Source organism: Euprymna scolopes, chromosome 23 (genome assembly GCF_053919585.1).
Source record: "Euprymna scolopes isolate OS-2025 chromosome 23, ASM5391958v1, whole genome shotgun sequence".
NCBI lineage: Eukaryota > Metazoa > Mollusca > Cephalopoda > Sepiida > Sepiolidae > Euprymna > Euprymna scolopes.
In genome coordinates this window covers 70,134,029-70,146,696 of record NC_136504.1, presented here as the reverse complement: position 1 = coordinate 70,146,696, position 12,668 = coordinate 70,134,029, and the positions used below count along the sequence as shown (strand labels likewise).

At 31.6% G+C, this 12,668-nt stretch overlaps 1 protein-coding gene across 1 annotated transcript in view; it reads left to right on the top strand.

Moving 5' to 3' along the window:
- LOC145245981 (dynein axonemal heavy chain 6-like) overlaps positions 1-12,668 on the top strand; it is a 632,504-nt gene that overhangs the window by 400,610 nt on the left and 219,226 nt on the right. Inside the window, exon 68 of the mRNA XM_080107771.1 lies at positions 10,869-11,059. Within this exon, the coding sequence (XP_079963897.1) occupies positions 10,869-11,059 (191 nt within the window). The remainder of the gene's footprint in view (positions 1-10,868; positions 11,060-12,668) is intronic.

The window sequence follows — 12,668 nt, the reverse complement described above, 5'->3', positions numbered from 1 at the left end:
AACTCACTACTCGTTCAAGCAGCCGCCAATAGCGTAATGGTTAGGAGCCTTGACTGCCGTACAAACGGTCGGGTTTCAATCCTGGCTTGAGGTAGTTGCCTGTCTAGCCGCACTGATGAACTGTGAAACAGCGAAACAGTAATGTATGTGGATGACTATATATATATATATATATATATATATATATATATATATAATCCTATAACTTCGCTTTTTTTGTGTGTATTGATATTCATATTAAAATCTCTCTTTTCTATTTATTTAAAAAGAAAATACAACTTTCTTAAATATGGGTTGTGGAATGGCATTCACTCGCAAACAATCTAGCTAATTTGCATATTCTTTTAAACATTCATTTTAATTAATTCCCTTTTAGTTGCTTCGATTTTCTAATGGGATAATCATCTTTAGTTCACTATTACGTGTAATTATATTAATGCAGATATTCTACATAATTTATACTTGCATAATATTTGCGTAAAAAGTTTATAGTAAACACAAAACTGTTTCCATATATATATATTCATGTATACGTATATATTTTTGTTTAACAAATTTTACCTCCCAAACTCCTCCTAGAGTTTTTGGTCTACAGATATGAAACTTTATATATAAGGTATTTGAATCCATGCAAAGTTTGGGTTTTACCTGGGAAAAATCGGTGTGAAAGTGTGAAAATTAAAAAAAAGAAAGAAATTTGCCAGGTGAAGGTCGAACGCCGGCATTACGAATGCATAATTTAGTAGCTATTGGTTCATGTTTTAATTTTAAGTCTTGCTTGCATTGATGACAAAGGCAAGAATAAATCGTGAGCTGAACGCTTTGGTTTCGATTTTCGGTGGTGGCGCACGAGTCTTTTTTTTTTTTTTTTCAATTATTACTACGTATTGCATCCAATCTATCTATATCTATCTATCTATCTATCTATCTATCTATCTATCTATCTATCTATCTATAAAAGTGAACATGTCTGTGTGTCTGTGTGTCTGTGTGTGTGTGTGTGTGTGTCTGTCTGTCTGTGTACGTTTCCCTATGCAATAACTCTGTCAATTTTTAGTCTACAGATTCGAAATTTGATATACAGGGTACTGAGATTCGGGAAAATCTATGAGACCGGTTTTCGGCCAGAAATTTGGCTGTTAAGGGGTAAAAGTTCAACGATTTGACCCTTGAGAACTCTACCAAACTCCTCCGATAATTTGGGGTCTAAACACTTGAAATTTTAGATATAGGTTCCTTGGACATGGATCTAACTTAGGCATCCAATTTAAAAAAATGTACCGTTTCCTTTTTCTTTTTTGCTAAACATACACACACAAACATCCGGGCAACTCCGGGCAGCAATGCTAGTATATCTATAAAAGTGAAAGTGTCTGTCTGTCTGTGTACATTTTCCTACAAAATATGTCTGTCAATTTTCAGTCTACAGACTCGAAATTTGATATCCAGGGTACTGAGATTTGGGAAAATCTTTGTAATCTGTTTTCGGCCAGAAATTTGGCTGTTAAGGGGTCAAAATCCAATGATTTGACCTTTGAGAACTCTACCAAACTCATCGGCCAATTTTGAGCATAAACAATTGAAATTTTAGAGATAGGTTCCTTGAACATGGATCTAACTTAATAACTGGATTTCAGTCCAAAACAATAAATTTTAAGGGGTCATAATAGGGGTCAAACTTAAAAAAAATTGACCTCTGCGGTCTCTACCAAATTACTCAGACAATTTTGGTCTAAACATTTGAAATTTTACATAAAGGGTATTCAGAGATAGGGCAAGCGTTTTAATCGGTTTGGGTCGAAAATTTGAGCTACCAATATGTAAATGTGTGTATGTATGTATGTATGTATGTATGTATGTATATTCTATTCATTTATTTTTATCTTTAATAAATCATATTTCTACTTGTATTTGTGTTTAAAAGTACACTAATCTATTAATAATTTATTATTTTAATTAACTAAACGAGTATTTAAAATAATATTTGATTATTTATTTTTATTTTGCTTTCATAATTTTAAGACTGTTAATGTTATTATTATATCTCCTACCTTCCCATTTACAACTTTGTTTATTTATAATTTGAAATTTTAATATAAACTAATATTTAACATGTTTAAATATTGCAATAATAGTTAGAATATTTCAATCTTAACACCCTCAATTTTGTATGTTAATTTGATAGTTTAATGTATTTTAACCTATAATTCCAAAATATAATTATTAATATCTAATTAATGTAAAACAATATAATACCCGATTTCATGTCCAAATTTATTCCATAGATATATGTGATTATAATTAATATTTTTATATCTATTGTTCTATTATCACTTTGGTTTATTTATTTGGGCCAACGCACCAATCATATAATAATTTCTTATTTCGACTGATTAAATGAGTATATAAATTAACTCTTCGGAATTTAAATCTACTTAAACTTTATTATATTATGATTATTAATTCCCTTATCCAATTTGTGTAATGTCGTGACCCTTTGGCGTAATATCTGTTAACTGTGGCAAACAGAGCCAACGGTCAAAACATTATTATTATTATTATTATTATTATTATTATTATTATTATTATTATTATTATTCATTGATTCGAGCGGCGGCGGGTCACTGGATCAATTATTATGATTAGAAAAATAAACAATTAAATTGGGAAAAAATGATTGATATCTATAAAAAGAAATGTGAAAATAGAAAATAGATGTAAAATGTTCGTAAATAATTCAAGTACGTGTTGTGTTATTTACATCTGTTAAAAAGAACTGTTTGTCTACAACTGTTTCGATACGTCCACATCAATCGTTTCCTGTAAGAACTGTTGCATAAATGCTAAAATATACACACTAGACAATCAACTAAATGATACAATGTATATACATACACGCATTTCCAACATTATTTTTACAAGTTTTATTTTTTATATTAATTTTACAATTAGATTTACCCATTGCCATATTGTATGAAATAACATGTGATGGTTTTTGTTTTGCTTCCTTCCCTTCAATTAATATATTATTTTCATTTTTATCATACTTTATTGGATCTCTATATCCTGATCTAGCTAATGCTTCATTATAATATTGTATATTACTGTTAAATATATGCTCATTTTGCGATAATCCAGATATTCTTTTTGATATACTGGGTATTTGATTTCTTCATTGAGCTTGAATGGTTTGATTTATAGTCAATATAATATAGAGTTTGATTAGGTTTATGGTATGACTCATACGCATTGATGATTAAGTTAAGAGTGACATCTAAAAATTAATTATTTTATGATTTTTATCCATGGTTATTTTTGAACCAATATCTTTAAAGAAATTGTATAGCATTTAAATATTTTTTTCTATTACCAGAGTTGATAAAGAATAGTGCATCGTCTCTATATAGATCCCTTTTATCCTTGGTTCCTTATATATATATATATATATATATATATATATATATATATATATATATATATATATATATATATATATATATATATACATATATATATATAGCTGTTTGTTTTTGTCTGCTCATACGTTGTCTTCTCTAACTGTTATCTTAATACGTTCATATTTACAACGCTGCCTTCCCAATTTCAACTCCTTTTCCTTCTGGCTTTTGTCTTTGTGGTCGACTAAACATTTCCAAACGACTTCCTCCAACCTTTATGCGATTCATCTCATGCGTATGGAAATCCTTCCTCCTTTGTAATCGCATAATCTGTTGGCTTCTTTTCTTTGCACACGTGCTGCTTCCCAGATGCTGAAAATCAGCCATTACTTTTTTCTAAGAAATTGACAAATATCTGTGAGTTCTACCAAAGTAAATTTTGTCAGTTTATTATTAAGATTAAAATTGGATATTTCTGGATTCTCTATATCTAACACTTCACTCAATACGTTTCATGCCTACCAAATAAACCCACTTTTAGGCAACATTTCATTTCATTCATAAACATAGTTTCCTCCTACGATGTTACACTGATTCCAATACTTCTCTAACAGTTCGATATCTTCTTAAGTAAAATGATTTGTTTTTGACCTCAAAAATATGTCTCAGTTCCAGATAAGACTTCTTTTGAAACAACCAGTAGTCGCTTGGCTCAGATATCTTTTGAATCAGATACGTTTTGAATCAGATATCTCTTAAATAAGTTTTTAGAATTTTCGTATAGACGCTTTTATTGATAGCAAACACATGAAACTCTAGTTCTCCGGCTGCACTTGTACCGTTCCAACAACTTCTGAAAAGCCCCATGGAAGTCATCTTGTGTGAGTGTGTCAATGACCTTCATCACATCCTCTCTCATTTCCCAGAATGACAACCTCTAAGGTTTTCCTTGAGCTTAGGGAATAACTAAAAGTCACAAGGAGCAAGGTCAGGACTAAAGAGAGGGTAAGAAACTATCTTGGTAAATAATATGTGACAAGGATTGAATTGTCCTGGTGGAAATGCCACTGACGCAATTTGAAGAGTGCTAGCCTTTTCCAACAGAATCTTCCTGAACTCCCTTAAAACCTCAACATAGTATTTTTTGTTGACTGTCTATTCAGTGGGGACTCAGTGCATGTAGATCTTGCCCACGGTGTCAAAAAAGAAAAAACGGGATCATCATACGTTTCTAGGTGCACTTGCTATATCTGGCATTCTTGGGTCTGGGAGAGCCAGCATGCTTTCACTGGAAACTCTGTCTCTTGGTCTCTGCTCATAGAATTTTATTGCATATTGTTCTTGTAAAGTGTCCTCACATCCAGATTGCATTTTTGAAATTCACCAGCTGTGACAATCAGGCTTTAGTAGGGTGTATTCCAAATCCTGCTGTAGCTGTTCATTTGAACCAGAAATCATAAAAAATTGGTCAGTTATCTCATAAGATGTATAACAATAACATACTGAATTTTCAAGAGTCTACGGCAATTTTAAATGCCTATACAAAAAAAAAAAAAAGCAAAAAATAAACTGCTGGAAACTTATTGAAGGCACCTCATATCTAGAATAATGCTAAACTTTTGTCTAATTAACACTATGGAGTGAGGCAATGGCATTCTACTTCAGATATTCTAACATTCTTCTCTGAACACATATACCAGTGTATAACAGTGTGTAAGGTAAGGAAAGCTAGGGCGGTACTCTTAATATATCCAAAGCTTATGACAAGTTCTGGTATGAAAGTTTTCTTAAGAAAATTAATTCCTACAGTATTATTTGCAAGTAATCAGATACTTCTTAGCTAAAAAAAAATATTCAAGTAATCATTGATCATCACATTAATAAAGGTGTACTCTATAGATCGATCTTTGGACCGTTATTATTCATGATTTGTGTAAACGACCAAAGATGGGTATATTTCGTTTAACAATGATAAGAAACCTTACTAACCATCGATTGCCATGGCTGATAATATCTTTCCTTAGCATCCAAATTTTAAACTTTTCATCTTAATCTTCACAGGTTACATTGATTGGGAAAATACACAGAAGATACTGCCAAGACTGCTACATCGAAAGTGGGCTCCTACTATTGGGCTAGAAAACTTCTCACATCTGCTAATATCCAATATCTCTGTAAATAAACCATTTACTCAAACATACTCGTTTTTCCCCGGTGGACAGAGTCCAAAATAAAAGCTTTAATCTAATAAGCTCCACACTATCTAACAAGCTCCAACTCCTGTTTCATCATTGCATTGTTGCATCATTGCAATTGTTTTACAAGTACTTGAACGAAATGTGCTCCAATAAACTTATTGCACTTGTGTCCTCTCAACGTAAATACCTCAGACCAAGCTGACAAGTAGCAAAAACCCCTTCACTATAGAAGTTCCCAGGTTTTCTACTCTAATAACGTTTTTCTTAACTTTTGGAATTTATTCCCTGTACCAACTTACAGAAAATTTAAATATAATGTAAGCAAGCATCTTGCTGTGCTAGTCCCCACTTGGGATGCCCTTACATATCTGACCCCTAATTCAAAATAGCCTGTTACGTTTTAGTACCTTATTTGAGGCAAATCGACATAAAAAAATTGAAATGCAATTCACGTGGTAATGCCATTTGTGACATGGTGCATTGTCTTGGTGAAAGAACATTGTTTCTTCTTAATTTGTGAACGCTTTTAGACGATTTATTCCTTCAAACGCACCAATAATGCCATCAAATATTCGTTATTTATGGTTCCTTTTTTTCTAAGAAATTAATGAATAAAATACTTTGCATATTCAAAAATACATAGGCAAAAATCTTCTTGATTTTGTCATCTTTGGTCGGTTTAGACGGATTTAATCTGGTGCTGTCTACTTATCTTTATTAACTCTGAAATGAAATGATGGATCCATGTTTCATCCATTGTCACATATTGATACAAAAATTCCTTTTTTCTGTTGAAAATAGCTGTAAACAATGCCCTGAATTGTTAATATGCTACCGAAGTATAAAGGGAAACTATAATAGGATTAATATTTATAGCGGTTCGACCTAGGTAGGGTTTTGTGCATGGTTGAAGAAACTGAGAGCAGGAAGAGATTTCCAAAGTTAAATGCCCCAAAAAGAAACTATTAAGATAGAAAATCTCCCAGCATCTAAAATGAAGGGGTTTAATTTTGCTGCCAGTCAGGCAGGTCAGGGATACTTATAAGTGCAGTAAATTCATCGGAGCACAGTCTGTGAAAGTAATTGTAAAACACAGAGATGCAACACTGCAGTGACGAGACAACAAGACGATCTTGCAGATTTCTAATTTTATTGTTTTACTAATTTTACTTATAAACAACAGATGCATTTTACGAGGAAGTTATTATCTCTTTATGCACGGTTAAAAATATTTACCCGCTCGGTGACACACGTTTGCTAGTATCTATCATGTAATTTCTATGAAAAGTAAATGATTTGACAATAAAATGCGGTTGCTACATTTGAAGTCCCTCATAAGAAAGATTTTTCTATTTTGCCAGTGAATTGTAAAATCGCCAAAGTCACGTGATAGACGAGGTGTACAAAGTCACGTGACAGACGAAGTGTACTAATCCGTCTCCAAAGGAGGTCTCTGACAAACAAACAAACCTTCAGCTGAAACTTTAGACAAGCACCCTGGGGATCAACTAGGAAACAGCAGACTGATTGTAATTAATCACAAGAGACAAACAATAAAGATAAAATATTCACAGGAAGGAAAGGCAAAGAAGTAGATAACCTTTTTCTTATTCTTTCAAGGTCTACAATAGGTGTAACAGCTTTTTACTGTTCACATCATTATAATTGCTTCTCTTGCCTTCCAACTGATATTCATCAGAATTTGATTTGGCGCCATTTTCAACTCAATCATAGGATGACATTTACTTGAAAATTTTATTTGTACTATTTCTATGAAAGTAAATGGAAGGTGTTGAACAATACAAAACAGTGATTGCTTAAGGAAAAAAGAATATTATATATACAGAGTGCGTAAAATATTTGAGGACATACATTCCTATTTACTTGTCTCCCAATGACGATAAAGTTACACACAAGGTCAGTTTTAATGTGGGGAAAATTCAGCTGCCTCAAAAGGGGTATTCTGGATTGGCATGAAATTTCTTCAGTCTAGTAAAATACCCCCTTCTTACCTCTTATTTGATTTTTACCTGTGTTTAATTGTTTTTCCTTTTCGTCCTTCATACATTTTCTGATATATATATATATATATATATATATATATATATACTAGCATGGGTGCCCGGCGTTGCCCGGGTGTTTGGAGGTGTATGCTGAGCAAAAAAAAAAAAGTCAATTTTTTAAACTTTGACCCCTATTATGACCCCTTAACATTTATTGTTTTGGACTCAAATCACTTTATTAAGTTAGATCCATGTCCAAGGAAAATTTATCTAAAATTTCAAAATTGTCGGAGGAGTTTAGTAGAGTTCTCAAAGGTCAAATCGTTGGACTTTGACCCCTTAAAAGCCAAATTTCTAGCCGAAACCGATCACATAGATTTTCCCAAATCTCAGTACCATGTATATCAAATTTCGAGTCTGTAGACCGAAAATTGACAGAGTTATTGCGTAGGGAAATGTACACACACACACACACGTTCACTTTTGTAGATATATAGATATAGCTATATATATATATACTCCTACAAATTTATGTTTTTGTGTATTGATATTAATATTAAAAACCCTTTTTTCTATTTATTTAAAAAGAAAATACAACTTTGTTATACATGGGTCGTGGAATTGTATTCATTTGGAAAAAATTTGGCTAATTTGCATATACTTTTAAGCATTCATTTTAATCAATTCCCTATTAGTTTTTTCGGTTTTCTTAGGGAATGATCATCTTTAGTTAACTATTACGTGCAATTATATTCATGCAGATATTCTACAAGATTTATACTTGCATAATACTTGCATAAAAAAGTTATAGTAAACATAAACCTCTTTCTATATATATTTATGTATGCATATATATGTTTAAAAAAATTTGCTTATCAAACTCCTCTGTCAGGTTTTGGTCTATAGACATGAAACTTAATATATAGGGTATTCAAACCCATGCAAAATTTAATATTTGGGTTTTAGCCGGGGAAAATTGATGCAAATGTGTGGAAATTAAAAAAATGGAATTTGCCAAGTGAAGGTCGAACAACGTCATTACGAATATGCATGCGTAACATAATAGCTATTGGTTCATGTTTTAATTTTTAGCCTTGCAGCAAATATGTCTTCATTTAGTCATTAACGTCAAAGGAAAAAGTAAATCACAAGCTAAATGTTTTGGTTTCGATTCTCGGTGGTGGCGCACGAGTCATTTTTTTTTTTTTAATTTTGCAATCATTATAATATATTGGATGCAATATAATATAATAATAAATACGAAATCTGCATTAATCAAAATATCATATTTAAGCATATTTTAAATCAGGGCAATGCCGGGTGGCCTGCTAGAATATATATATATATATATATATATATATATATATATATATATAGTAATTTATAAAATATATATGGCGATTAAGCTACACTGAATATTCCGCGTTTCATCCACTCTAGGATTCCTCAGGTTTATGCGCATAAGCCTGAAGAATCCTAGAGTGGATGAAATGCGGAAAATTCAGTGTAGCTTAATCGCCATATATATTTTATAACTTACTAATTAGCTCTACCTACATATTGAGCACTTTTGAAGTAAATACTTAAAGTTTACGCATAAATTTATACTTTCATGAAGTAGTTATATATATATATATATATATATATATATATATATATATAATAAAATACGCATCAAATGCACTTAAAAGCCAAATCACAACATAATATTAGAAAAATAAACAAATATTTTACTTGTTTGAAATTTATCACAAATATATTTCAGAGACATACTCCATCCTCAGTATGTTGGTTTGTTTCTTTTTTTTTTCTTCCTTGCAATGTTATAAAGTTGGAGAAAGAAAAGTCTGTTTGTAAAGATTTGTCTTTTAAACGCACTTAATGCGTATTTTATTTTATTCAAATTAAAATAACGTTTCTATATGAACTCACAATCTTAACGTTATTCTCGCGTTTCCTATGCACAGTTCGAACATTTCAAAACACAACCGCTAAAATACAAAGTGCGGATCTTTACAAACAGACCTTTCTTTCTCCAACTTTATAACATGGCAAGGAAGAAAACAAAAAAAAGAAACAAAACAACATACTGAGGATGGAGTATATCTCTGAAATATATTTGTGATAAATTTCAAACAAATAAAATATTTGTTTATTTTCCTAATATTACGTTGTGATTTGGCTTTCAAGCGCATTTGATGCGTATTTTATTTTATTCAAATTAAAACAATGTTTCCATATGAACTCACACCCTTGACGATATATATATATATATATATATATATATATATATATATATATATATATATATATATTTGTTAAAACTGGTAATTAGTAAAAACCTGAAGAGAGTGTTCAATACTATTGCAGAGCAAATATGAGTTTTATTTTTTATTACCGTTTTATCTGTTTGGTTACATATGTTTCGGATGTTGAACCATGTTTACGATCCAACAGCCTTGTCAGACCTTACAGAAATGGTTGTTAGTATTAGGAAGAAGGGTTTTAGAAGAAATACGAAGAAAAAAAGGAGGTAGGAGATAATAAGTGGGAGAGAGACGGGTATTAACAATATTTCAGTTGAAATACATTAGATTGTATTGTGTGTGTGGGGGTAGCAGATTCAGGTAGGCGTGGGTGGAGATATATGGATATAGGGAGGCGGAGGTGGAGAGAGGATAACAAAGAAAAAGGGAGGGGGTAAGGAGAGGAAAGGGAGAGGAGTTTCAATTTTTAGGTTTTAAATTTTAACTTCTTTTTGCTTGTTCAGCAAGGTATATTAAGTAGATGAGAGATTCCCCCCCCCCAACTGTAATATGGAAGTCACAATACAGGAAATTTAGTATACTTTGTTACCTCATAGTATTACAGAATGGGTGAGCTTGTGCATGTAATGTTCAAGCTAATCAGTTCTTATGCTTTAAATGATGAGCAGTTATTCACATGTCAGCATTATTTCAGATCTTATAAATGGAATCTGTGGACAAATAGTTCAGATAGAACTATAAATTGAAGAGACGCCGTTTTATCGGAATAATGGCAGATGTTTACACCTCTTTTTCAGGTCGTTCAGCTAATGGCAACATTAAAGGGACATTTGGAAGTAGCTGTAACGACAGAGCTTAATCTTAGAAGAATCCTTTCAGTAGAGCATGGAAACGTGCTAGTTTTTTCTTTGGAAATGAAATTAATTTTTAATAGCTCAAGTCACATTCATACACACCTCGTATATTTTCTTTTTTTTTTCTTTTGTTGTTTTCTCTTTGTAGACAGTGCTTGCAGTCACAGATTTTGTCTGTAAAAATTTGGGAGAAGAATTTGTTGAAAGTCCTCCGATGGATCTTCAAATGCTGTACAATGATATGCGCAAAGATGTGCCATTGGTGTTTGTTCTTAGCACTGGTTCAGATCCGATGGGAGCTTTCCAGAGACTTGCCAAAGAAAAGAACTATTCAGACAGGTAAGACGAATTGACATTGTTTAATCGTCGGCTTTATTTATCAATGCTTGTTAGGAGATGTGGCAAAGATTGCACAGTAATTGACCGAGGGAAGAAATCCTACAAAGATGGTGGAGGTGGCTTGATTATATTGTTTCCATCTAATCCAAATAGATCGGCCTGCTTTTGAAACCCGCAAAGAAAGAAAGAAAGAGAAGCTGACCAAGAGACGCATAGCAAACTAACGACTGAAGACATGCGTGGAGAGAAGCTGACCATGCATGGGGATGTTTGAATCTACTCTTAAAGTTGTGTAACACAATTGTATGATGCCTGTTGTATACTGCTTGAAAGTATGTTTATATACTTTCAAAGTGAAGTATAAAAATAGGCGTAGTTGATTGGTTAGCTTAACCGAATGACATGAAATAGATATGAAGTGATATCCAGTTGCTGCCAGAACAAGTAAATAGTAATACTTAGAAACCAAAAGCGATTCTTAGTTAATGTTAATCTATTATCCAAGAATATAATAATCTTCCAGAAGTGATAATGAAAACATCTTACATACTGCCACTGACAGTATAATATGTCATCATAGCTGGGTATATATATATATATATATATATATATATATATATATATATATATATATATATATATATATATATATATATTGATTAAAATGATTCATGATTTTGAATTAAAAATCGGTTTCCAAAAGAAAAACAAAAAAAAAAAAATCAATAAATTGTACGATCGTCAACATGAAAATTAGTGACCTCTTTTTTTTAATTTATATTTTTAAAATATTTTCCAGAAATATCTGCCTTACTACTAAAATGCTAGTTTTGTTTTTGATGTCTTTAACCCCCCCTCTTTTTGCTGATGAGGAGACTTTGTTTTAAAAAATCTTCTTATCAAATTATTGTTCAAGACATATTGTCTATTTCAATAAAAACATCGTTTCCGAAACGATCGTACAATCTATTGATTTTGTTTGTTTTTCCTTTTGAAACCGATTTTTAATTCAAAATTATGAATCATTTTACTCAATATTAAAATAGCTCTGGGATATCTATGCCTGTCGAGCTTATTATATATCTACATTACAACGAGCTCTGTTTTCTTTTAATAGTATTAACGCATTTACTAATACATTAAAATAAACTCCGTTCTTCAGACTCTTGGTTCTAATTCCCTCAAAATTATATATATATATATATATATATATATATATATATATATATATATATATATATATATATGTATGTATGTGTGTGTGTGTGTGTGTGTGTGTGTGCCAAGACATGGAAATTTCCAGGTTAGCATCTGCAGGTGCGTTTAATTCATTGGGAGAGATGCACCCCCAGTTTTCCTTAAGACATGCATCTAGGAGAAGGTAAAACTCTGATGTAAAATCTGAAGTCTACTGTCTACTCTGTCTTGTGGCAGCCATTACACCGACAAAAATTAGCAGTTGTACCAAAATGTGTGGTTGGTTCTACACAATGCCTTCATCAATATAAACAAATCATCTGTGTTGAGCTTCCGAGTGAGTTAGTTGTTGTGAGCTTATACATTAAAATCGACAGGAGGGTCCTATATATATATATATATATATATATAT